The sequence below is a fragment of the Pogonomyrmex barbatus genome, unplaced genomic scaffold, assembly GCF_055798465.1.
Source record: "Pogonomyrmex barbatus isolate J1 unplaced genomic scaffold, ASM5579846v1 scaffold1, whole genome shotgun sequence".
In the NCBI taxonomy this organism is placed as follows: Eukaryota; Metazoa; Arthropoda; class Insecta; order Hymenoptera; family Formicidae; genus Pogonomyrmex; species Pogonomyrmex barbatus.
The window spans coordinates 15,235,867-15,263,178 of record NW_028297098.1 but is presented as its reverse complement, the minus strand read 5'-3'; the positions used below and the strand labels follow the sequence as shown (position 1 = coordinate 15,263,178).

General features: G+C 48.8%; 1 protein-coding gene across 4 annotated transcripts in view; it reads left to right on the top strand.

The window, feature by feature from the left end:
- The window catches only part of dac (dachshund family transcription factor), a 186,063-nt gene that overhangs the window by 106,530 nt on the left and 52,221 nt on the right, over positions 1 to 27,312 (top strand). For all 4 annotated transcript variants that reach the window (XM_011649960.2, XM_011649959.2, XM_011649957.2 and 1 more), the window contains 3 exons: positions 10,658 to 10,734; positions 12,387 to 12,557; positions 15,582 to 15,809. In XM_011649960.2, coding sequence (XP_011648262.2) covers positions 10,658 to 10,734; positions 12,387 to 12,557; positions 15,582 to 15,809 — 476 coding nt within the window. The remainder of the gene's footprint in view (positions 1 to 10,657; positions 10,735 to 12,386; positions 12,558 to 15,581; positions 15,810 to 27,312) is intronic.

Here is a 27,312-nt window from a genome sequence, read left to right as displayed (position 1 = left end):
CCGCGGAATGCAGAAAATTGATCATCTCGAGCTCGAAAAGGGAACTTGTACGTGCCAAGTGTCGATACTTGGACGGCAAGCGGAGTCTGCGCTGCTCACGAGTAACACGTTTCCCTCCCTGCGAGAACGGAGGTCGCAACGCCGTCACCAAATTGTCGGCGGACTAATGATAAATTGCGCCCTCGGCCCTGCGGAAACGCCCCACCCGTACGAGCACGGCGCACGGGGAATCAAATTGCAATTTGTTATTTGTAATTCCGAGTGTCGCTTAATATACTCTCCGGCGCTCCCACCTTCCCTTCGCTCGCTCGGGTGGCGCGGAAGGGTTAGAAATTAAGTGTAGGTTGATGAGAAAGCGCGAAGGTGCGAGGCAAAGGGTGCGAGGGTGTCATCTTATTTGGTGTTAATAAACGGTGATTAAACGTGCGTCTCTTTTATTTTTATCTACGTGTTACGTGAGAGAGGGCTGAAAATACCGGAGACCCGAGACTGCAAATGCTTTACGCGTGGCGATTCCAATCTTCCAGCCGTTATCTTCCCATTTCTCTATCTCTCGAAACGAATTTTCATCGAAGAATCGACATAGGGAGAGAATCGTCGGCTGAGTAGGCAAATATTCGATTTTGTCTATTCAATTTTCCAGAAAAATGACGCGGCCGCCATCTCGGGGCCCCCTCTGCCCTTTCAGCCAAATATTATCGCTGGAACTCGAATACGCGACGAGAGCGGGGGCCGCGAAGGAAAAGAATAAGTTCGATCAGTCAGAGGGTGGCGGTTACCGTTTCGGTTATGGCTTTCGGAAGCGTCGTCGAATCCTATTCTTGCGCAAACCCGATAAGGGCCCTTTTACGCGTATATTTTCGCACACGCGTCGCCCGCACCTACGTACGTCGTTGTATACGCATCCGGAAAGCGAGATGGAAATATCACGAGTACAGTTTACCGTATTATCCACACATTTAAATAAATTCTATTTAAAAAAAATGTTTCTACAATATTAAAAAAATCCCTAAAATAGTATATTAGTACCTCGTGGAATGGGGAAAGGGGTAGGAAGGAGATTAAACCGATATAATTCCGGATAGATCTCGCGTTTTAAAAAAATCCGTCACGTGACCGATATTGAAAACCGATCTTGGAAAAGAGATATCTATTTCATTATTCGAAAAGGGGTTCCAATTACCAATGAGAACACTTTTCCGTTCCATACACCCGTCTCACGAGAGAGAACAAAAAGTCTATCTCGCGTTGCGCGTCCGATCAAGCCCTCCCCATGACTTTCGATTTTTTTCTCACGGTATATTTTTCTTGAATATACTCCGTCGGATACGCGAGGGAGGAGGAGGAGGAGGAGGAGGAGGAGGAGGAGGAGGCAAGGTATGGCGGGCTGGCTGGCGGCATCGGCGGCTGCGGCGAGGGGGTTGGTATCCGTGAGTTTATTTGCGTTTTGCCTGCCGGCTGAGCATCGAGGCGTTCAGGAAAGCCGGGGAGCGATCGAACGGCGGAGACTTATCGTCGTCGAACGTCGAACATCGAACAGAGAATCACGCGCCATGCTACGACAGTCCCCTCCGCGCGCCTGTATCTCGCCCCCGTTTCAGCCGGCCTCGGGGCGATGATATGAAAAGGGGTAAATCGGAATAGAATTATTTATGTGCGCGCACATGATTCTGATCTATCGTCGATAGCGCGAAGGTTCCGAAGAACTCGACTCGATTTTAATCTCCCGTAGTTGAAATTTTCGAGGTACAGATGTTATCGCATTTTTTTTTTTTTGCACAAATATATTTAGATATTGGATTCTTTTTAAAATGAGGAGGACGGCTATAGTTTGCTGATATGTTCAGCATCTTATCAGTTTTTCTGTACATTGAAATGATGTATCTTCGATACTACGACATAAATCCGAATAGCGGATGAGATTCACGAGGTTATACAAGCCTTCGGACGTACGGTACTTTCCGAAGGGTATCGGAGATTTTTTTCTGAACTACGAAACGGACTCCTCCGGTTACTTTGACACAGAAGTGGTACGGAACAGTGGCGGGTTAGGGCACGTAAAATAATCCACGAGGGACTGGGATTGGGATAAAAACACCCCGACGATTCGGCGTGAAAGCTCCCGCAGATTGACTCCATCCGAAACCGCGATAAGCCCCATCACGCTCTATCTTTCTTTCTTTCTGCCCCCTCTCGTCCCCGCCGATCTCTGTCTGTGTATCTTTTTTTTTTTTCCTATCGCCTATGGAGAAGAGAAATCCCGTAACGACCATCGATAGTCCTTAATCGAACGATCCGCGGAACCCCCGGTTTTCCCATTGCTGGAAAGTGATTTTTATTTTCCACTGATTCTAATTTATATCTGCCTTTATGGGCAACGTTGATAGAACGAGAACGCGTCGCGACGCACACGTATCCAAGATTGCAGTCTCATACGTGCGTGCGTGCGTGCGTGCGTGCGTGCGTGCGTGCGTGCGTCCGCGCGTCCGCAGTCGCGTTCAGACCGAGGGGTTGGTCCGCGGTTATCTCTCCGTTACGCGTTCGCAGGCATATGCCCCCGATACTGCTTCCCGATGGGGTGGCGCGAGGCGCAGGACGCACGGAGGCAGGGCGCGGAGGTCATAATTTTCAGATTTATGTACAAATGTTTCTCTCGCGCGCGCGGACCGGGTGCGTTCCTCGTGGGGAAGATGCCTATCGTAAAGTTTCGCGGAGAATTGAAAAATGCTCTCGAGGCTTTTTCGCGCGGACGATGGATGGAACGCGGGGTGGATCAGCCGCGGCGAGAAAGCCGCCCTTTCACATCCGTGAAACGACGCCGGAGCCGGGGAGGAGAGAGGATAAGGGAGGTGGTTAAAGACGGCGGTCACGGAGCATGCCAGCATGTTCCTCGGCATCGCGATGGTTTTTTTTCCGATATGCCTTAAATAATACGGGAAGAGAAACGAACGAATCGGGTAACGATCGTAGTTTCGCGATCGGTGTTCTCTCATTTCCACAGCTAGTGTTTTTACGAGAGACCGTAAAAGCGGCGAGTATAAAAAGCGGTTCGTTAAAATACAAATTGGCCGTGTTACGCGTTGCTTAAGCTACTCGTACATACGGACGGCACGGATATACAAAGACGCACACACGCATGCACGCGCACGCACGCACGCACGCGCGCGCACACACACACACACACACACACACACACACACACACATATACACGTGGAGACAACAGCGAGGTACATTCCTCGAGAATCGGACGGGTCCGTTTCATAATTCAGACCCTTTCTAGGCACCCCTACTTCGCATACCCCCGAACGTCATTTCTGATGTATGACGCATAGTGCCGGTGCACTCAAAGTGCTATCTGTTAACGAGCTTCTCTACTCGGGGCTTGTCTTACGCATTACACTTTATTACGGAAACCTAATATGTTCTCCGCTGACGCTATCGCTCTGTCCAGTCGTTTGTACAGTACATTAAATATTAACAGGAGGTAACGTTACATATTATTCTGGACTACTCCCATCGATATATTTTTATTATAAATGTAGCATTCCCATGGTACAACTCGTTCGTATTTATTAAATTTTGAACGAAACAAGCAGTCCTTTTTGTTCTTATATATTCTACAAAGATCTTCAAGTTAATCTACGTCTGCTGTGTAATACGCTCGAAATCAGATCGAGCGGTGTGTCGGCGCTCCACGTGCGTGTATCGTCGATCTCGCCGGCGGAAAATTTCAAAAGGTTGATTATAGATTTTTCGAGTACACGCCAGTGAAATGTCGAGGCGTTTTGTCGAGGCGCATAACATTAAGCCGGGCTCCTTATCTCGCATGTAGGAGTACGTGTAAACGACCGAGTCTGGCCGCTGCGTGCGTACACGCGAGGACGAGTGGAACCGCGAGCGGAAACGGCGATTCCGAGCTTGCGTGGGTTCGCGTTTAACCGAGAAAGAGAGATAACATCGTCTCGGATCTCTCGCCGCCATTTACACCCCATCGTGCTATTTCCACTCTAACTGCCGGTCGGACGCTAATGCTTACGATGTACTCTCTCGCGGACTCTCTCGGTGGACCGATGACGGAAAGATTGTCCTCTCCCCCCCCTCCCCCTTCACCCGTCATCCTGTTTTAAACACCTCGCAAAGTTACGACCGTCCGTATTAACGCTCTCATCCGCGTGTCATCAACGTCGTCAGCGACTGGCAGGGAGCGATGATATTTGTATTATATATTTGTATATTTTATCCTCTTGTAGTATTAATGCAAAATGAATGTGAGTATTCAGCATCCTCGTAGCGAAGAGACCATCCCGACCGAATTCATGTTAAGTTCTCCCGGCAGGATCGTCCTCTATGGAATGAATTAACAAGGTTCCGTGACCCGACCGAAATCCGAAGGCGGAACGACCCAGGCCGTCGAAACGGTCCGGGAGTCGTTTGACTAAACAGCCGGTTATCTCGTCGCTTAATCAGCATTGTCTCCTTAGCACCCCCGGAACGCGTAGGTAGATATCCCACGGTCCGGGAGAGGGAAAACGCGGGCGACGTCGAAGACGGGGGCGTGCATGCCCCCGAGGAAACAATTTAGCTCAATCAACATTTCTAGGCGAATCTCGAGCGTCGTCTAATTAAACCGCTGTCCCGCGCGAGGATAAAGTCGGAGGTTATCGCCGTTGTCGTATCTGATCCCCCTCGGCCGGGCTTAATCCAACTGCGTTTTCACTTCAAACCCCTCCCCCCCCAGCCTCGAGTCGCGCGGGGGTACGCACGTATATCGCGGGGCGCCGTTCGCGTGGATGTGAACGTATCCTTTTACGTATATACACGGGGCGGAATAGAGGAACTCTTGGGGCGAGTCTCATTTCCTGTCCGCGGGGGTCCCGCAAGGGATACATAATTAGCCCGGTTCGTCGAGAGTGAAAGGGGGAGGGAGGGACCATTGCCATCGCCGCCGCCGATCTTCCGTTTCTCTTCCTTTCAAAGGAGGAAGAGATGCCGCGCGCTCATCGATTTCTCGAAATAATTCCGACTCCACGGCCGAGATCAGTTTCCAAACGCGCGCCTCTTTGTTCTTCTCGCCCTATCTATCTTGTACGCCTTGTGTACGAATGATCGAGCCAATTTCGGAGAATCGCGGAAGATCGAGGAGAGGCCTGAATAGAATCCTCGCGAGGCTGCGAGAGCGGCGTGATTTCCGCCGCGGCAACCACCTCGGAATTGCAGCCGTCAAAGTCAATCGCGAGACGCACGCTGGTAAATTAATCTCAATCGTCGGCGGGCCTCGTGTCATTTATCATGACTCGTTACGAGCGGAAAGGCGCGAGGGCGAATACACGCGGATTGATATGGAGTTAGCTACGGTAGCCTGTGTACGATTGCGTCGTAACCGCTGCTCGGATCTATCAGTCAAAACGACGAGGGTCCGAAGAAGTGAGAACTAATTTGAAAAATGCAGAGGGGGCACTCTCGGTACGGACGACGTAAAAAAATGTGCCGAATGTCGCGTATCGTTTTTTTTTTATTTTATTTTATTTTATTTTATTTTTTTTTATTTTAACGTAATAAGGCTGTTTCAATTGCGTGCCGTTTCTGCGACTGTTCCTTCGTCCTGCGGAAGCACAGCGGTGGTGCAGTATGTCAGTTACTTGGTACCTATATCCGGCTCGAAAATGCCGATATGATGTTTATGGATTTTGTGTGCGATAGCGCTTGTTAACCGTATACCGGCGATTATTTTCCGATAGACAAATTCCAAAGCGGGGAAGTGTTTATTAGAGATACATTCAGCGTTTATTCAATACCGCTGGCATACTATACGAATATCGTATACGGATGCCATCGTCGAGGGATCGGATCTGTGTTTACGAGAAAAATTTTTTTCTTGTTTTGTGTCAAGGAATCCGCTGAAACTTTTCGCGATGAATACATAACGGTTGTTTACGAACGAGAGGAGAGGAATATTAATTATTTACGACAACGTGGAATTAAAGTTTGCGCAATTATAATCGAATAAGGCGCCTCCCGGCACGCGAGCGGGATTAATTTTCATCGGGGGAAAAACCGCGAGGTGGAATCGAAGAAAATCAGAAATTAATGTCAGAGGATCAAACGTCTTACTTCAGCCATCCTATTGACGTCCGTGGAATGTTAGGCATCCGCTGATTGAATCCGAGAGAGGGCTTTTCGCGGGTTGCCCACGGTTTGATAAATGTTGTCCGTCTTTCGCGATATGCTGGATAATATCTGTAAGGATCTGACGGAGAACACAGAGAGGATAATAGGACGCCCGGCCCTTTTTGTCGGCGACGGCATCGTTTGTAATTCGAGTCCATCGCCCTACGATTCGCCTTCCCTTCGTGCGAAGGAACCGGAGTTTCGACGCTTGTACCACGTCAACGGGGAATCTCCCGGAGTAATTTATGGTCTCGCCGCATTCTCGAATTAAGTCTCCCATTTTTTCCCACTTTGCCCTTGCATTTGTTTGAATTAGATCCGTATTTCCGCTACATTGACGCGAGCTCGAAATTGTATCTAGGACTCGTAATTGAATAATTTAACGGAGCTGAGATCTCGATGCCGTCTGTCGTGTCGTAGCTCGCACGATCGTTGACGTGGCTCTTCAGAAACACTGTTTTACAATTGCAGTGCGAAGTGGTCCTTTCGAGATCGCGTTGCGCCTGCAACGAGGACACTCGTTACGAGAGCCGCGGAACCCCTTTCGCCTCGAATGTCACGGCCCTAAGGGTGGAATTTTCGCTCCGGACTCGCAGAGGCGCGCATTCTGGATCACGTTACAACCCTCCTCGCAGATCCAGGTCGTTTATTATTTCGACTTGGACGAAATATCTACGAGGAGGCGACCCTCGAGACGTGTACGCGCGTGAGGAGGAAAGGTTTCGCCTTTCTAACGAAATTAATTTTGTATACGGAATTAACAAAGAGAATTACGTCAGACTAACCGGCGTATCTCTTAATTCGGCAAACTGTTTAATTCAAAAATGGCGAATTATTTTCAATGTTATCTTCTGAGAATTTATCGTATGCAAAGTAGGCTGAAATTTTTTTGGACGGTGATTAAAATTTTCATTTCAATTAGCGGCCCTAAAAATATTTTCGTCTCGTTCGCCTGGCAGCAGTTATGAATGTAATAGTGTGTCGATCGGTATTACGACGTTCGGGCTTCCCGTTACTCGATAACGGGATAAACGCGCGAATAATTGGGGATTCGCGATTTAGGGTAAAAAAAAAAAATGTTTACACGCCGCGACATGCGACGACGCGTCGTGATAAAAATTCATTGGCGTATGTGAATGCTGGAACGCCGATGGCACGTGCATCGTTTATTAAAAAAGCTGTTGGACGGTCGCCCCGGATCGAAGAGCGCGGGGACATACCTTCGCCATTTTACAGAGGCCCTTTGTCGTGCCGAAATTACAATTGCTATCGTCATTATCGGATGCGTTATGCGCACGATGCGTTTGGTGGACGTGGAAATCCCTCCCCATTGTTTGTCGCGCGTCCCGTTTTGATCGAAAACGTCAAAGCGGCCGAAAAAACATACGTCTCCCCGGAATGCCGATCGGAAAAATATGACCGAGAGAAGGAGAGACTTCACGAGGGAAGGAGGACTCGCATTATCGAATACGACGGCGTTGTGCCATCCATTAGAATCGCGTAACGGCGAGCGATTTTCCATCCCGTGAGGACTCGCGAGTGCGATCCGATTTCGCAAAATGATCTAGAATCCTCGGTCGCCTCGCTCGCTCGGTCTCTACGAAACCACGCCGCCTCTTAATGAACTCCCGCTGTTCGTGTCGGCCGTTTCTGAACGGTCGGATAGAGAATCCCCGCGGTGTCCGTCATTACCGTCTCAAAATTAAAGCTAAAGATACAGAAGGGCGCGCGCGCGCGCGCGCGCGCGTTTTCGGCGCGGCTTATTAGTTTCGCGCAAAGCGCAAAGCGTGGGCGAGCCCGGGGCGATTATTTATCAACGAATTAATAATTGCGACGACGCAGAACCGAATTTAATATAAACGTTCGGCTACATCCCTCTCCCCCTCCCCATTCACGGCTAACGAGACTGTAATTTCGACTGGTGGATACGGCGCCTCGTTATTCCTCCGTCGGAGAAAACGGACTCTCCGCCGCACACGAGGCAACCTGCGCCCGGCTGAGGGTAGGGCCGCGATCACTAATTATTCGCGTATCGTCGAGATCCGTGAGCGTAGGAGCCGTATTACGCGCGCATAATGAAACCCGTATTAACGTATTCGCACACGCGAATACACGGGCACACGTACACGCGCGGATACGCACGGCGCGGACGCCGCGGCGCCGTAATCGTAGACGTGTAGACACGAAGAGCGCCGCGACGTCGAACGTAATATTCGACTAATTACAAATTTAATAACCTCGGTTCGTTGCCGGTTATTGCGAGGCCACGACAACTAAATGAATCGACTCGCGCGCGCGCTCTCTCCGTCTCACTCCCCCCCTCTCTCTCTCTCTCTCTCTCTCTCTCTCTCTCCATTCGCTTCTTCGACTTTTTCCCGACTGTTTCCGTTCCGTTCTCACCTCCGCAGATTATCGACGACCTTGTCGTAAAAGAGTGCGGTTTGCGCGAAAGGAATAAGATCAAGCCGGTTGCCGCTGCGTCTTAATGGACTCGTATTACCAATTAAAATTTAATTATCGAAATTAATTCATTACGGTGTACGACCGCCCAATGGCGATGTCTCGCAAAGTTATTATTATGCTCAATGGAACTCCCCATTTTTTCCTTGTTTTTTTTTTCTTTTTATTACACTTAGATTTCTGTAATATCTGGCGATTTCAGTCACTAAGGATGAAATACCTATCCTTTTCCCGACTCTTCCCAAAGTCGGGAATCTTTACATTTTTGCGGCCTGCGAGATGCGCACATAAAGGCTCTCTCCGTTTCCCTTAACACTGCCGTAACTTATCGCTCGTAGACACAGTATTTCTCTCCGGCTCTTTGAAAGCATTTTCTCATTAAAAAATTAAGGGTAGGGAGAGAGCCGGGAGGCGAGCAGGGAGGCGAAAAGGAGCGAAGCGGTTGCAGTGGGACGAACGGGGGTGATGGAGGGTGTGGGGGACCGAGTTCGTGGTGCAGAAACGAAGCATGGGTCTGAGACAGGAGAGTTTTGTGGCAGTGAGCAGGGGGTCCGGGGGTGGACGCAGGGGTCGGTAAGTGCTCTGCGGCTCCCAGATGCGCCCAATATTATGTTTAATGATATTAACTTCTTACTTAATGGTCCGCGGTTCGATTCGAGGTGCGAAAGAGTCGCCCGCTCTCCCTCCCCTGAACCGCAACCCGTGGAAGCCGGAAAAAGTATACCCGGGAGAATAATTTGGCGAGTCGAGTACGAGAAGAGAGAAAAAAGAAAGAGGTGCGTGGGAAAGAAAGAGAAAGAGAGAAGGAGAGAGGAATTAAAGAGTGGGAAAGATAGCAGAGAGAATGAACGAAGAGAAACGGATACGGTGCGGTGAAAGAATCTAATCACTTGAGGAACACATCCATTTGCCCTCCCCCCTCCCCTTTCTTTTTCTTTGCCACCGCTTCTTGCAAAATAAATCCGCGACTACGTGGATAACCTCCGCCATAAACTTCGCGATAAAAGCCGTAGTATCGGCGGGCATATCCCTCTTTTTCTACGGCAACGCTGCGAAGGGTCGCCCTCGCCCTCAACTCTTTACGCGCGATTAAAGAATCTGTCCCTCGGCCAAAGTGCTTGTAGTACAAAATTTTTGTCGCCCAAAAATTATTTTCTCTCTCTGCAACGAAATAATACTATCTTCTGGAAGAAGGAACCGCATCGATTAGATTCGCGACAGTGCTGATAATTCTTAATTATCCTATCAACTGCGATCTGCGAATGATCGATCAAATAGATCGATTTACTCTCGTGATTGGAGAAACAACGTTAAAATGTAATTTCGTACGAAGCTTTTATCTTACTCATTCTCCGTTTACTATGACTTTACGATGGGAACTGGCCGATTTCGTAATCCTCGCTCGCTTCTTAATGCGGACCGCAGCATCGAGACAGAAATCTTAACGATTCGGGATAAGCGCCACGATGGTACCCGGGGGCAAACGAGTGCCAAACAATATAAAGCTAAGATTAAAAGTTTCTCGTGGCGCGGGAACGGAAAAGCCGCGGTGCCGCATTAACGAACGACGGCATCTCATAAACTGGGAAATGCCCCGAGGAAATAGTGGAAACATAAAAAAAGGGAGCGCACAAATCCTCGTCTCTATTTTACAAATCCGCTTTTCCGTTTGCGAGGTTCTACTTCGGGAATATCTTTGAGTGAATTTAATAAATTTGTCCGTTGGCGAGGTAAAGCGTGATTTTTCCTCGTATCATCTTCGCAGGTTAAATAAATGCGAGATGTGTGTCGCGGAGGACGAGGCGATTAAGGACGATAATGCGCGGTGTACAATGATACGACGGGAAACCGTCGCGCGGTGTGAGACCGGTACTTATCTTCCTACGCGCGATCCCTTGCCCAGCGACTAGAATAATTATTTAATTAATACCCTACGTAGCGGCGGAGTCTACCTCCGCGCGCTCGGTCGATTTAAATCCCCCAGATTAATACGAAACCTTTCTTTTCTCTCTCCTTCTCTGTTACAGGCTCCGCGAGGAGAGGGGCGACGCCGAGAGAGCGCTGGCTTTGGACCACAAACCCAGGGATCTCAGCTCGCACAATGGTAAGACTATACAAGCGAGTAAACGCATGCTACTTCGAGTTTAATTACGCAGCTTTGGCTTCACCGAAAAAATTCCGTAAAAAGTGCATTAAGTGTTGTCGCGTGACTTATCCTTTGTCCATTAATCAATGATTCGGCTTAACAATTTGCATTTAATAATTTTTACATGTTACATACAAATATTGCAGTTAATTAAGCCGATAGAAACTTAAAGTTTCCTTAAGCGATATAAAAAAATGATAAATTTGTGTAATAAAAAAATTTTTATTCTAAAAGAATAGAAAAGTTAGTTATATCGCGTGGTGGGTTTACAATTTCTCATGCCATTTCTCGTATTCCAATCTACCTGCTATGGCGCCTGTCACTTGGATTAAGTCGGTAATGCGAGAGCCTTAATCGTCAGAGTTCCTCCGGGGGAACACGGTCGATCGATGCGGATTCGAAGTGTCAAGCGGTGCAGAAAGATTTTTGACCGCGACACGGCACAGCACACGGTCCGTGAGTCCGGGAGTGATCGTTTTTCTTTTCTGCATTTCTATCTTTTCATTCTTTGTGGCTCGTGTGTGTCCGCGGAGCGACGGAGCGTCCCGGACGTTTAGGATTCCCGAGGATTTAAATCCGATATCGGGTTACGTCCTGGACCGCGACCCCATCTCTCCTTCTGATTCCCTATAATATTATAATCCGCCTGATGGAACTCTTTATCTCCCGCGACGGGCCCACCTCGCGCCCGGGACATATTACGATTTCCGCTTACGTTTCGCATTTTTCGACCTGTCAAATAATGCCTGCTCGCGCAGAGGTCGATCGTATTTGCATATTTTAGCGCGCGCACAATTACATTCGTGAGAATGTCGAAATCACGTTTCACGCAAGAGCGGGCTCTCGCCGCCGTGAATCTCTCGATCGAGAACTCCCAGTCTTCCGAACGGCGGTCGGCCGGTGAGAGAAGTCAATTTAACGTAAAGGATGTACGATATTCATTAGATCCGCGCTTAGGGACGAGCCGAGAAAACCGCGACCCTTTTCTCTTTCAACGAGGTGCGCGTGTGTATGTGTCGAAGCCTAGGTCCCTACCCACGGCCATAATACACACGTAGTATCCGTTCCGAGTACTCGTGAGATCACGAGTGGCCCCGGAGCAATGCGTCAGCGCCGACGACCGTTGCCCAAACAGTATCTATCTATGTCAGGATTAAAATACTGGGATATCAAATACGCGCGCGAGCGCGCTCAGACGATCGGGGGCAAGGAAAAAGGGATGCGGAAAGAGAAAGAGGTGGTCGCGCACACATCGGGCGAGGGTGTGGGGGCGCGGGACGTGAGAGATTCGGGATCGGTGAATCGTCCGCTTGTTCTCGTCTAAACGGGGGATGCGCGGCGGCAAATAAAATCCATCAACTTGTCAGTCCTGGTCGATGGACGCGCTTCTCGTTCTTCTCGTAACCGAACGGCTCTCCGGGAAAGATTGACGCCGTTATCGTGGAGTCCGAGTGGATACACGGTTGCGATGTCAATCCGATTCTGATATACATCGTACGCGGGATAGGATGTACCTTTATATGTCCTCGATACGTCCGCGGGAAATGCCCGAAATGTCACTCTGAGTTATATCGTTAATTAATTTTGTCGCAATGTCCGTGCGTTTTCAGGCTCCTCCAACGGTCACAGCCCGGTTCTAAATCTCTCAAAAACAGCGGGAAGCGGAAGCGTGGGCGAGCAATCCGGAAGCGAGGCAGGCGCGTCGCATCGTTCTCAAGACGACGAGGAGGAGGACGATAATCTGTCGGAGGACCTCGAGGACGACAATGAAAAGGACGAAGGTACGTTTCCGTGCGTTTCACAATCGGCGAGTCGTCGGCCATTTGCATCTCTGATAAAGCGATCGGCTCGAAAGAGATCGTTCGCCTGGCAATCAATTAAAACCGAATGATAAAACGCGTTCTCTCGGTTTTAACATTCGACGAACGTCGATTTCGATTCGCAGGAGAGAGAAAGAGCGAGAGAGAGAGAGAGAGAGAGAGAGAGAGAGAGAGAGAGAGAGAGAGAGAGAGAGAGAGAGAGAAGGATTCGTGCCTGTGAAATAATTATATCGATTTTGCTGGACACGCCGCGTTTAAAGACGAGTTCTTCTAGACGACTGGCAGGTCAAGCCCTCTCATCCATCATTTCTACCGAGAGAGCGCGAGGGACGCTTCGGGATACGTCTTCCATCGCGCTCTAAGAAACTTGTGCTGCAGCGGTTGCCAAACCGCACATGTAAATCCGAGCGTTTTTAATTACTTTGAATTGAACGAAAAGCTAATATCTCGCGGAGACGCCGAGTGTAATTACCGTTTCGTAATTCATTTATAGGATACGTCGTTTTGTTTTGATGACAATGAATGGCCAAGATTATCCGCCATTTGGTCCTCTCTGGTGATCATTTTGAAAGTGCGCGGTATCCGTGTAAGAAGCATCACTGCCAGGGCAAAGCGATCATTAGACTCGCATCTTCGGTATTTAGTTTCATTTTTCTAATGAAAGATGGATCGAGAGATCGAATCTCCGTCTGAGCTTTGTACCGCTATCCCCTCCCCCCCCCTGTCTTGTTCCGGCGCTCCGGATTCAGCGAAGCGTCATAATCGTTTTGATTTCTAATCTACTCGGCCATTGTCGCGCCGGCATGTTAATTGGCCGGGCCAATTAATGGGGCCCGAGGGTCGCGTATCCACCATGTGGGATCGATTCCGCAACACGAGTGCATCTCTTACGAGGAAGGGGAGGAAAAAAAAAAAGAAACGGGAGATGCGTTTGATCGTCTGGCGTTGTCTTAATTAATTCTTCTGTCGGGTCGCGATTTAATATATCGGAGTCGAGTCGTTAGGAGAAAGCGCGCCTTGCGCGATCACGAGTGATTCACGGTACATGGCACTCTCGACGGGGGCGACGATACCAGATCGTAAGAATTCGCGGAAATCGCAAGATTATCCGCCATTTGGTCCTCACGCCGCCGGAGGCTGGTTGGAAAACGTCGGGGACCGCAAGCAAAATTAGGGGATATCCCGCGTGTACTCCCGAATTAGTGGGGCCTGTATATTCCACGAAAGGCGCAAGTTAGACGTATAAATTTCGGGCGCGGGTCGTGTGCGACGAGAGAGGGGAATCAAATCCGTGTCTCGCAGCGTGTGTCGTATACTCGCAATACATGGGTACATCCTACCTATGGTGCGGTGCTCGCGGGTGATCGAAGTAGAACCACATCGAACGCCCGTGGGAGTGTACACGCTCGTGGAATGCAGTTCTGATTTAATGAGACGCGCCACTATCTCTCACTCTCGTTCTCGGAATCGGATTTCGCCGCGGATTCGTCGTCGATTTCAAACGTGACGATCTTCCTTGTCGAATCTTCCTTGTCCCACTTCTGATTATCTGTGCTTCAGGACGCGCAGTCTTTTTCTCAAGTCTGACGGCCTTATATATCGGCCGATTGTGAATGCACGCTTTGGATAATTTTTTTAACCGTCTTTCTCGCCACGCAGATCTCATCATTGATTCTCTCATTGAAAGATTCGAAAAACGAGAGATGAACTCGCATGCCTTCGTGGCGAAAAAAATTTCAAAAGGATGGCTGGTGACTCTCGTTCCGATAATTTTAATGGCTCGAGAGATATAAGCGTTCGGAATAATGCAAGGTAAAAAAAAAAAGGGAGAAAAGGATTACGCGCGATTTTAGGAGGACGAGGGATCGAGAAGAAGAAGGGGAGAGACGTACTTCCCTATCAAAAGGTGCCGGCCGGTGGATCGGGCACCGAAGGCGCGCTGAGCATTAAATCGGCCAATGGCAATAAGTAACCGATTGCCGAGTGGCGTTGTAGGTGCGTACAGATAATTAAAAGACGATACAATAAACTACGTATCGTTGGCCGTAAAGCAGCCGGGCTGCTAAAGCCCACGGTGTGGGCCGGTACTGCGAGCGATCACTTAAGCTCAGAACCCACGCAGACATCTTGTCTCACCGCCACTCTTCGATATCCTGCGGCAATAGCCATAAGGCATCTCCTTTATTCCGCCGATCCCCCAGCGATTCCTCTCGCTGATGTTGGAGCAAAATGGCCACGTGAGCGGATGCCTCTGTAGCGTGACAGAATGCCAGACCTGTCAATACGTTTTGTGTAGAGCGCATTTCCGAGAAAACGTCACGACGAATCCAATCTCGGGTGGTCCGATTTGATCGAGCGGATCAAAGAGACGGATAATATAATATTGACGATTCAGTGCAGCAAGCTTAGAATCGGCGTTATAGAAAATTTTCAGCAAGCATTTTCGACATAATTTTAAATAAGAATTTTATTACGCGAATAATTGAGTGATCTGTAAATTATATTATTGGGTCACCGATAACGTTATTTCGTTGCTCCCTGATATTTCTTAGCGAGCTGACGAACAGCCAGTCGCCAGTCCCAGGCAGGACGTGACTAATCGTCCGAAGCACGTCGGTGTAGCCGTTTAATCCGTGAATTTAATTCGCTCGTTGACGTTAAATCAAAAAGTGGCGAAGGGTAACAAGTAGTCGTCGCGAGATTACGACTTCGAGACACGCACGCCGCATAAGTCTTAGGCCTTGCCCCCTCGTACGTCGGACGACGTTGTTCGACGTTCGTTGCCACGAATTTATCATCAGCGTTTTGCTCTCGACAACGACGCGGTGTTCTCGTCGGAGAGGTATCTTCGCGTAAAATGAGCGTTACGGAAACAGAACGTTTGTGTTTATCCATCACCTCGGTGAATATTTCTCGAAACCGTTCCTCCTCCCTCGTCCGTCTCGAGGATTCCACCAGGAGATAATGTGAAAATTTTGCTTTCAGATTTGTCAGACGTGCCGGAGAACCTGCCATTGCCAGCACCGGGCTCGGAAAGTCCTCCCCAAGCTCTGAACTATTCGCAGATAGCCTCGGCGGCGGTCGCCGTGTCTCAGAGCGCTCAGGATCCCTCGGTCTCGAGTACGGAGACCCTGCTGAGGAATATCCAGGGCCTGCTCAAGGTCGCGGCCGACAACGCGAGGCAGCAGGAGAGGCAAATCAACTACGAGAAAGGTCAGTGGCAGGGCTTTCTTAAGACACTTGAGGGCGCTCTCCACAATTTCATTATCTTCCAGCTCTCCCAGAACCACATTAAGAGGCATTAGTCCCTGTCCCGTCGACGAGACCCGCTACTCCTCCCCGAGCCCCGCGCTCTCCCGTTCTTTATCCAGCCTCATCTACAGCGTCGCCTCCCTCTCACGCTTCAACCTTTGCGCTTGACTCGCTTGTACCGCGCCAAGATCCCATGGATACGTGAAATGGGAATGATAATAGTCGGGGAGAGCTGGATGTCCGAAAGTAAAGACCTGTAGCGTAAAGGAGGTAGCGATAACGAGCACCAAACGCAAATGATTTATATGGATCCCGCTTTTTATATTAATGTTAACTTTAAACGTACGTCTCGATATTATTTATTGACGCTTTTCTTTGCGCAAAGTATTTTAATATCTGCATAATATAGAATAGAATGCATTATTATTATGGAATCGATCATTCTTGATTCTTGTTCAAGTTGCGCCTCGAAAATGATAATCATAAATATTTTGCGCAAAAAATTGCGCGATTTTTCCCTCCGGTGTGAGAAATCGCCTGCAAAAATGTCGTCCTCGGGCGTGTCGCGTGGACGACTCGCGGAATAAATTTAAATGTTGTCGTAGCCGTAGCCGTAGATAGAGTTTGTACCGTAGATTGCTTACGATGAATGTAGGCAAGGCCCATTAAGGACGAGCCGGCGAGGCGCAGGATGACGTGCAGCATACGACTTCTTTCTCATTAACGCGCGTGATAAATCGGCCGGCGTTATTATTAAATATGTTCGTCGCGAGATCTCGGAACGCCAGACAAAGAAAAAGAAGGGAAAAAAAGAGAGAAAGGAAGAAAGAAGTCGGGGCACGGAATCGTTTCTCACGGCGTGGAGATTGCTTCAGGATTGAAATTGAAGTGAGCTTAATGACATAACAGGCATCTCGATGTAAATCATCAAGCCGTTTACTCGATATCAATCGAGTGTCGTCGCGATTTGTTTGCAATGACGCATTGGCAGAAAATCGCGTTACGATGGGAACGACGATAACGCGTAAATGGCGCCACGTGTACGCATTACGTGTATTCTTATATTATTAATGCTATCATTATATAAGTGAATTGCCATTGTAGCCGTTAGTTGTTGTTGCTAATATATAATAATTGTATCATCGGTATATTGTTAAATCTGCGAAAAATTGTAATTGTAAAGAATTTACGAATGTGTCTCGTAGATGAAATTGTGGAGAAGGAATTATATACGAATAAAAAGCGCTATGTAAAACGACACGCAAGTCGAATTGATTTCAGCCGAGCGATCGCAGTTCTTCGGCGTAATATTGACGAATTAAAAAAAAAAAAAAAAAAAAAAAGAAAGAAAGAAAGAAAAATTATGTTTCTTTACGCACACATTCATTGTCCAAATTTCGCTCGCAAACTGTCATCGATCGGCTATATCCGCTTCTACTTTAACAACATGTCACCATGTCGATTATCATCAATATCTCGTATTCGCATCGCAGATTTACGATCGATATATATTACAACCTTGTTTAAACGACATTTCGCGGCACGAAATCAAACTGCTATATTTAGCGCTGAATATAGCCTCGGCGCGCACGTCTCGGCAATTCTCGATTCGGCTTGGAAGCCGGACTGACCGACGAGGACGTATCGCGCAATTTTCAGCGGAGACGGGCGGTCAAGGCACTCGACGTACGGGCGTCCCTTATCTGCGTTTTCGCAAGTTTTAAGTGGCGGATCCCCATAAACGCGCCGATCCGATACCCAGCCGAGTCGAGCATACCCGGCCGGAGTCGCGCGTCCTCAGCGGCGCGTTTAATAAATTCCGAGCGAAACGTAACCCCGGGACTTTAATTACCCATTAGCCGATACAAAGTGTCATTTTCAGGGCCGTTAACTAATGCGTTTGCCGGCCTTAACGTTAGGAATGTCGGGCATCGCGACCTCGATGGCGGTGGCGGCGCTTAAGCCGACTCCTCGCGATTGTGCACACGTTCACCGACTTGTGGGAGATGGTTAGATTTCCGAGGAAGGGAGATTCAATAAAAAGAAATCGACGACGCTCCCATGGCCGATGCCCCCTCGTGTTGCGCTCTCTCACCCCCCCCCCCTCCAGTCGTCGTCTCACTCTCACCGTTCACCGCCACCCTCGCGACGCGGCGACTTAACGAACGATGGTTCTCGACGACCATGCCCTCTCCTCGCTACAATGTGCACGAGCACGATCCACTTGCATAATTCGTGCTTTCTTTTCGGCACTCTCGACATCTCGCTAACGACGATACCGTGGATTTTCGTTTAAACCATGCGACATCTGCGTGAGAAATACGACGGGAAAAGGTGCCGTAATAACGCGCGAGATGTATGCTACGGTATACCTTCAGGTTTTTTTTTGTTTTTTTTTTTTTTTTTCCCCCGAATATATCATCAGTGTCTATATGGCGAAGATCTTTCAATTTTCACATGTATTTTTTTTTATAAACTTTTTTCTTATCGATTGAGTCCGCGATTCATTCATCATGCAACCAGCGATTGGCATCGTGATTGAGAAGTTTCTTTCTTGCTTCGTGACTCCTCGGTCGGCCCAATAAGCGCGCGGATTTTAATAGGAAGAGACACGCTCGGTCGAGCTGTCGGGGAGCCGATTCGCGAGCGCCGGACATGTGAACGCTAACGAGTTCATTTGACGCGCGTTGCGACGTTAAGCTCGGAATGCGCGGCGCGGCGGTTATTGCTGGTCGGCTTAACGGATCCCGCACGCGCGTTCCGGACACGGAGATCTCGGAGCCAGCAGCGCCGAGTCGATCGCGAGGCCGGAAAAAGAGGAGAAGACGGAGGAGGTGGAGGAGGCGGATAAAGGGCGCTGCTGCGGTATAGAGAAAGGGAAGGACAAAAAAAAAGAGCGACGGCAGTCAACGACGACCACGACGACGACGAACAACGACGACGACGACGACAGAGGCGATGGGGGACCGCGAGGGAAGTAATCGGAAAGAGAGCAAGAGAGACCCGATTTAATACTCGAACGAGCCAGCAGCTCGTTTTACACCAGATGGTTTTACATACGGCCACTATCGTGTTACGGACCTTCAGCCGTATGGGTGCATCCGTATCTTCGTCGGCACGAGATCCGAGCGCCTTCGTACGCAAATGCACACGCGTACCCGGCGCTTCTGCCCGTCGATTTTACCGCCGATATCCGGACGGGATGCCTTTGTCGCGGAATATTATCGATATTATTCGTCTTTGTCAGACGCCTTTTTCACGCGACCGGCTCGCTCCTACCATAGAGAGTCATCGTCATCGTCGTAAGTCCTAAAAAGAGCGCGACGCGCAGACATGCCGGAGATCTGGAAACATTTATTTATCTTCTCTCTCTTTTTCTGTCGTCACGCCACGATTCGGGTTTTGTAAACGTGCTGATGTATATCGTGAGACACGTACGTAGATTTTTACTCGCTCGCGATGACGCGATCGGCGCAAACGTAAGGTTTTATTAAAAAGATAGCTCTGCTCGACCTCATTGCGCGCTAGGTGGTGTTTAGCGTTGGCAGAATACATGACGGATATGATAAAATGAAAACTGCCCGAAGGTGATTTGACGAGCGTTGATTTATCGAGTGTACATGTTCAAGAAAGATTATCAATAATCTATTATTCTTTTTCCGTGATCTTTTTAATTTTAAATTATTTTAGATTTTTTTGACGTAAGAAACATTCTCTTGCGTGGCTCAACGTGTCGTTTTCCCCTCAAATCAAAAGAATAATAGCGACAAGAGAGATCCTGCTTTAAAAAAAAAATATTAATATACTAACAATCCCATCTTTTTTTTTTATTAAAATTAATTGTGTGTTAAATTAAAAATTAATTGTGTGTTATTCTCCTTTAACGTTCAAATACTCGTTATGTACGAAGGGAATAAGCACATTTCGCAGCCAAGAAAGAAAGATGGAAAGACCCCTATCTCTCTTTTTCTCATTACCGCCGGTAAGTTACATGCTGTACGAAGGACAATATGAGCCTGCTGAGGTCTCGGCTTGCGAGGAGTTAGCGAGGCAGCGAGGCTACTATCTTCGATCCTCGACGAGATAAGAGGAGGAACCGTGGCGGGACCAACGGCGAAGATTATGTGTGGTGCATCGTGGTGTCTGGCGCGCGGACCCGACGAGGCCCCCCCCCCACCTCCCACCTCCCTCGATTAAAAGGCTCCTCGAGCGCGGAATATAAAGAGGGGATTGAGTTGTAGCCGCGAGTGGAGGATCTTATGTAGATTCCTTGTAGATCGTGCACCCGATTCGATCGCGATCGGTTCTCTGTGTCCGGTACCGGGTTAATTAAAATTGTAGGAGCCCCAACGTCTCTCTCGATTTCTGTCTCTCTTCTTCTCTCCCTTCCCTCTTCGAAACTTCTGTCCCGTGCCACTGCCTCTTTGTGCCTTTCACTATCTTTCTCTCTCTCTCTCTCTCTCTCTCTCTCTCTCTCTCTCTCTTTCTCTTTCCGTTCGTTCTATTCTCCGCCACTTTCCTCGACGCCACGAGCGACGTCTCTCCGTTTTCTTTGTATCTCGTGGGCCTCTTCCTTTTCTCTCCGTTCTCTCCCCCGTTCTTTTCCCCGCTCCCCACGCACCATGCTCCGACGCTGCAACCTGCATGCCTGGCGACCGCATCTCGCTACGTAAACTCCTGCGATTTTCGGCCGCCGCTGCTTGGGAGGCTGCTCACGTGAAATCCTATTACCGCGAGCGACGATGCGGCACGGCGGCGGGGCGGGGCGGAGCGGGGCGGGACGGGACGGGACGGGACGTGGCCGCCGGTACCAGCGATCCGAGTAGGTGTCTGCGTTACGAATGGAACGCGAATTACCGACGCCGCTGTCGTGGTACATAGAGATACAAACGAGACGAGATCGTTTCCCGCGCTGATCGGTACGGCTGATCTCCCGATTGAGAGCCATTACAGTCACGCAAGCGGTGTCGTCAATCACGAATTTCTCGATTATCGATGTCGCTTCAAGGCTACGGTAGTAATACAACCCGAGACCCTCGGGAGAGTGCGAGAGGGGACGCGAATGTAAATCTTAAAATAAAACGCATTTGCGCCTCCTTCCGTCGTGACACACCGGTAGGTTCATCGGCAGGCGACTCTTCATCCCCTGGCGAGACAGGGAATGGCGGACGTAAATATTTCGCAGTGCAAACAGAAACGTTGATACAAACGTCCCGAACGTCCACCTACCGTGAACTTTCGAGACGTTCGTGCCGGTGGTTTGCCTCTTCTCGGCTCGCGCGGTTGAATGCAGACTGATTGATTTATGCTTAACCCTGCCAACCGGCGACCCTCCTACCCTACTCTCTTCCTCGTGCATGGAGAGATAGGTTAGCTTAACCGAGGCTATCTCTATATCGCCCGGCGAGCAGCCATTATCGCGCAAACTATGTACGCACACGTATATCGGCGGCACGCTTGTTTTTTTTTTTTTCCTCCCCTCGTACTCTCTTTATTTTCTTCCTTCTCGTTTTCCATCTACCTTATCTTATACGCGAATCAATAAGCGATCGAGTACCCTCTCGCTATTGCTTATCCATTTTCTACGTTACAAAATTAATTAATTAATTAATTAATTAAGTCTAATTGTTTTCCTTCTCTTAATGATTATTGCGTGATCGATCGAGGGCGAAAAATGCTCGTTCGCAGCTCGATAAACCTAGAAATCGCCGCTTTTACAGCATCTTTTCATTTCGCGTCTCGACGGTTTTTATTGCCATCGATTGTTTGCTTTAATTAGCGTCGAGGAGGGGGGGGGCGAGGCATTGTCTTAGATTTAATTAAGAGTAGAATCGGTTTATTGACCTCTGTGTCAAACCTGCCCTCCCTCGAACAGCCGTGACGTATCTCGAGGAATCGTTATATGATGGCGCTTAGCAATAAATAGCTGGCACTTTTATCGTCCTGTGAGCAAAAGAGAGAAACCTACACAGGTTCTTTTCACAGGTAGAACGGAAGATTGAACAAAAGAGGCACACACACCGTAGTATCACGCATATAGTAAACAGTTTAGTTTTCAAATTTTAAACGCCATGACGCCACAGTGTAGGAAATGCCCCCGAAAGAGTGAAGGAGAGAGAGAGAGAGAGAGAGAGAGAGAGAGAGAGAGAGAGAGAGAGAGAGAGAGAGGAGGGGAGGGGAGGAGGGAAGTAAGAGCCAGGGCCTTTCTACGCCATTAAATATTTTCCACACGATGTATGTACAATATTACGTGTAACATAGGTGTATGTTTACACGCATATCCGAGAAGAGCGTACGGTGCCAGACCAGAACAACTTCCTCTGCATACATCAATTACGCCTCTCGTGGTTCCCATTATTAGCCGCCTATAATTTATTACTTTCCACCTTAATAAGCATAATAATTCCCATGCTATTCTTCGTGCCGCTTCGTATAGCCGCATCGGTGGTAATGGTGGTTGATCACTCTTTCTCTCTCTTTCTCTTTCTGCCTTCCTCCCTCCTTCCCTCCCTCTCTCTCTCTCTCTCTCTCTCTCTTTCTCTCTCTCTCTCCTTCGCGCGCGCGTTATATATGCATATGTATATATAAGTATATCCCATTTAAGAGAGAAGGCCATAAGTGTGCTCGCGCAGTGTCTGTACGTCTACGTTGGGCCTGACCTCTGACCCAGAGACAATCGTTAAGGTAGCGCATTGGGCTGGCTGGCGTGCCCGGACCACAGATATTTAATTACCTTCGGAGCGGAACAAAAGTTGGTCTCTGTCGAGGAGACTCGTGAGTGCCGAAGGCGCGGCTTGGCGATGGAAGGATCCGAGGAAAGGAACGATAGCCAAAGCGAAAGAGAACAATATTGCAAAAACCGACCGACAAAATCATAATTCATGGGCTCCTTGTATCCTTCTTCATTCCGTACACGCTCAACTTCCACTCGTTCGCGTGGTAACAGGACCGAGGATACCGTTTCTTGTTGCACCCGACCGACTCGGCCGTGTATGCTTTTTGGGTATCCTCTCGCGTATCGGAACTACCAGGGCAACTACCTTCCTGGCGCGCGTGACACGGGCCTCTACATCTACGTTTATAACTCAGAAGCCCGGTCTTAGCATCGACTACAAATTGTAGTCAAAGAACACTTCAACCGTTCGGTATACATTCCGTATAATTTTATTTTTTTTTTTTTTTGCATATCTCTTATTAATTATCATAATTTTGTGTGTTAGTAAAGTCAACGTATTTTCTGTCATTTTCTCTCATGTTACTCTCTACTCGGGCTTTATTTATTTATTTCTAAATAAATAATTATTTAAAAAAGAACATGGAATGTTTTCTGATAATTCTTCGCGGGAATTTTATTTTCCGAGTGTTTCACAAGAACGGCGTCTTTAATGAGACTTCTTGGCGCCCAGGTCAGGATGGACCCCGTTGTTATCCGTAAATCGCAAGAAGCTGCGAAGCCGAACGTGGGGGAGCAGCGGTGTACGCATGTGCATGCATTTACCCGTGGGACGCGTGTGCACGCGGTGAGAGATATATATGCGAGAGAGGTGTCCCGTGCGAGAGAAAGGAGAGTAAAAATCGCGAAGACAATACAATGTCGCCGCGGATGTCGATATGTTCCCACCTGGGGGAACCGAGCCGGGGAACGCCGGTGGATTGTCAATTAAAGAAAGCGGCGGGAGGAGGAGGGAACCAAGCTCGTATTCTCGGCATAAGCCACCGGCGCAAAAAGAAATCACAGAAAGGCAGAAAAGACGAGAGGGAAGAATAAACGGTCTGCGGTCGGTAACGTGCACGAGAGATATGCTCCGAGCGAGCTCCAAACGAGCGAACGGGAGGTGCGGAAGGCGCTGGAGGAGAAGGAGGCGGTAGCGAAGAAGCGGAGAGAAACGGAGAGGAAAGAATTTGAGGGAGAAGAGGGACCCCAATGGTGCTAGGGAGGCTAATAAATTATGCCTAACACGGGGAACAACTAGTTGATTATTTATTTAACAATAAAAGGAGCCAGGGGCCCTTCTCGCCCTCGGACCGAGCGCGCCTCTTCTCCTCGCCGGCGTGCAAATAAGTTTCGCGTCGACTCCGCCGCGAATTCGTTTCGCCACGAATATCTGTGTTTATTTAGCGGGGAAATAATTCCGTCTTAATGACGTCCTAAATAACGCTAAATCCGAACCCCCTTCTCGGAGCGGTCGGACAGGCCGGCATATGCGGCCGTCTAGAGAAACGAGAAATTCTCTATATTTGTATTAAGATCGTGCGAACGACAACGAGCGTGTTGGTTACGAGATTCGTCTGGAAACATCGGCCCGATTTTAACGAGCCGAACCGTGCACTTGCTAATTTTTCTCGGCTCGCGATCTCGAGAGAGATCTCACCTGGAAAAAGGCGCGCGGTACAAGCGATAAACCGCGCGACGTTTTCACCCAGCGGCGGTGTCACTTAAATTCCGAATTTAACGATCGCGAGGAGACATCGATCTCATCGCACCAGCCGCGCCGCCGCTTTGTACATACAACTCGGACGCCTCGGAATTAAGTAACAAAATAGCCGTATACACGAGGGAACGGTCAAGAAGAGTCTCGCTGCGGAGAGAAATCTTCGTCTCCGGTAATTTCGCATCGACGACGATTATAAACTGAAAATTTACGGCGTCTTTCGGCGGCGCGATGGGATTCGCGAGGAGGAAGGACGAGGGCGGGAAGCAAACGCAACGGAGGAGAGTCCTCTCACCGCCGTTACTCTCCGGCGTTAGTCCGCGACTTTGTTTCGCCACGTGGTGAATTTTATCGCCTGCGATATTTAAGTGCCATCGGGAAAAGAGGCAAAGGCGGGAAAGAGAGAAAAAGAGAAAGAAATAGAAGGAGAAACGTCGCAGCATGCCTCCTCCTCCTCCCTCGCGCGCCTCCTCTTCTCAGAACCGTCCCGATTCCGCGCGATAACGATCGAAATTAATTACGCTCCCGGTGGCATAATTTCAGCGTAATTCAAGCGTCTCGTACACGCACGCATCGCGCGCATTGTCGCAATTTTCGTACGTATTTCCGTACGTGATCGGACGTCGCACGAGAAGATCGCCACGCGCGGCGACATAAATTAATTCGCATTTTCCGCGGAATTAAATTAAAACCACTTTCCGGATCGAACTCGCGCCAGCGGATAAGATCGATTACCTCGCGTTGAGGGGGGGGGGGGGGGGAGGAAAAGGAGAGAAAATAGGGATTAATTACGAAGAAAATATCGCGAGGACGAAAATAAAAAAGGCGACGACGGGCAACGACGAGGAGGAAGCGAGGCCAGATAGGTCTCAGGAATAAAAAAAGAGGAACTTGACCTACCGCAGTTTTAACTACCGTTCAATTATATAGTTTGCTTTCGGGTCGTCGCGCGGGCGAATAAACCGTGTAATTTACCGGCAATAAAAGGGCAGTAGTAACGGCCGCGCGTGAGAGAAGTGCGAGGAGAAGGGGAACAGCGTGTGTGCCGTTAACGACGTCGTTTATTGCCACGAGGAGCGAATATTTTGTTGCGACTCGACGAAGCGACAAAGCGTTTCGATTCGCGGCGTAGTCGCGCGGATTCGCGCTTGGGAGCAAGAGCGAGAGCGAAACGGTCGCACGAGGGGGTGCGGGGGCACGTTTTACTGCCGCCGAGTTTCGATAAAAGTACAATATAAGAGAACCGGATGCGCGAGAGGAAAGGAAAAAAGGGAGAAAGAGAGGGAACGAGCTTTCGGGCTAAACGTTTTAAGACTATCTCGTCGCGAAAATATCGTTTTTTTTTTTTCCCCCCGACGTCGTGACGCGATAATTGGATTTCGAAGCGACGCCCCCTCGTCAGTTAATGCGTATAATCGTGGATAATGCGTGCGATAATCCGCACCTACGACGCTAATTTTCTTGCGTGACATCAGCGAGGGATTAGACGGGAGGAGGCGCGGACTTAAGTGCGACGAGCAACGAAGAGATGCACTCGCGTGCATTAACTTGTGTGCCTTCTTCCTTTCCGCTCCTAATCTTTCTCTATCGCTACACCGATCTATATGTGTTTAATTATTAATTTACTAATTGAGCGGTTGCACTTCACATTAGGTACTGTATCGCGTATTATCTCTTCAGCGAAATCGAGTGCCTCTTACTCGAATCAACATACAGTTGGCTAGTATGCGCGTTGGTGGATCTACAAAAAAAAAAAAAAAATATACAACTTCCGACTGTCATGTCCATAAAGATGGTATCAGCGCGTAGGTGTTGAGCCATTCGGTGATGTCTTATTATATTGGGTGGTTATTTACGATCGTACCGTGTGTCTGCAGAAAGAAAGGTAAGACGTGGAACGAGACGAAAAAACTGCTGGCTGTCGAGAGTTGAGTCGCTTCGACGCTTTCGACACGCGATGCGAAATAAAATCTGTAATGTATGTATCCGTTCGCTCTTGATTTTAATATTCTCTTAGCGATTGCTTTTTTTTTTTTTTTTTTACTTTCAAGAAACTTGAGAAGAGAGAAAGCAAAAGATGCTTATATTTGCAACGTTAAATGCAATGGATGATTAACTGTATCGACATTCCGGGACGTTAATCTTGGAGCGTCCGTCCCCTTTCTAAATTGCGATTTGATTTACAATAGAAATAAACGGACGAAGAGTCGAAAGTTAAATGTCGTCGATGTAATTGGCCAATGGGAAAACCAATAAAATTTTTTTATCGATGCATTCCCATTTGAAAAACGCTGCGAGAGGAGTCCGTCCGTCCGTCCGTCCGTCCGTTTGTTTTACTCTCGTGCCGCGCCCGATCCGTGCAACCTGTCGAGATAACGAGCGGGGCAGTTCTCCGCTCGCGTACGGCGACAATCTTAATGATAATTTTATACCGGGAATTATTACCCGGTCCGTAATAAGCGGACACTCGATTATAGGCGCGCCTCGAAGCGTCACCGCGCGTCGCGTCGCGTCCCTATCGTGTTCGTAATTCGAGTTGCGTTGTGCGAAGATGAAGATAGCCGGATAGCGAATTCATTAGAATGTTTGTTAATTACGGCTCCGAGTGACACGCGGGAGCAGGTTCGAAAGGGAGGGAGGGAGGAGAGGGGCGAAGGAGGGAACGACAGCTGTCTGTCGCACGGGGTGGAGGAACTCCGAGGAGAGAGTAGGACGTCGATTTTTACAACTCGTCGTGTCGTTTCCGTTCGGCGCACGCGATACGCCACCGCACATGTAAATTGTCAAAACGAGCGTGCGTCAAATCAATAAACAATAGAAGGAACAACAAGAATGAGCACGTCTCTCGCTCGTCGATCTCCGGAACCTCGCCGAAAACGGAGTGCGGTCGCGTCGCGAGGGGGAGGAGAGGAGGAGGGGGGGGGGGAAGAGAAACCGTATTATAAATCGTGCGTCGTTATCGCAACGGCGAAATCGCCGATCTGATTAAATTGTATACCCGGTATAACCCCGGTAATTAAGCCGGTGGGTAT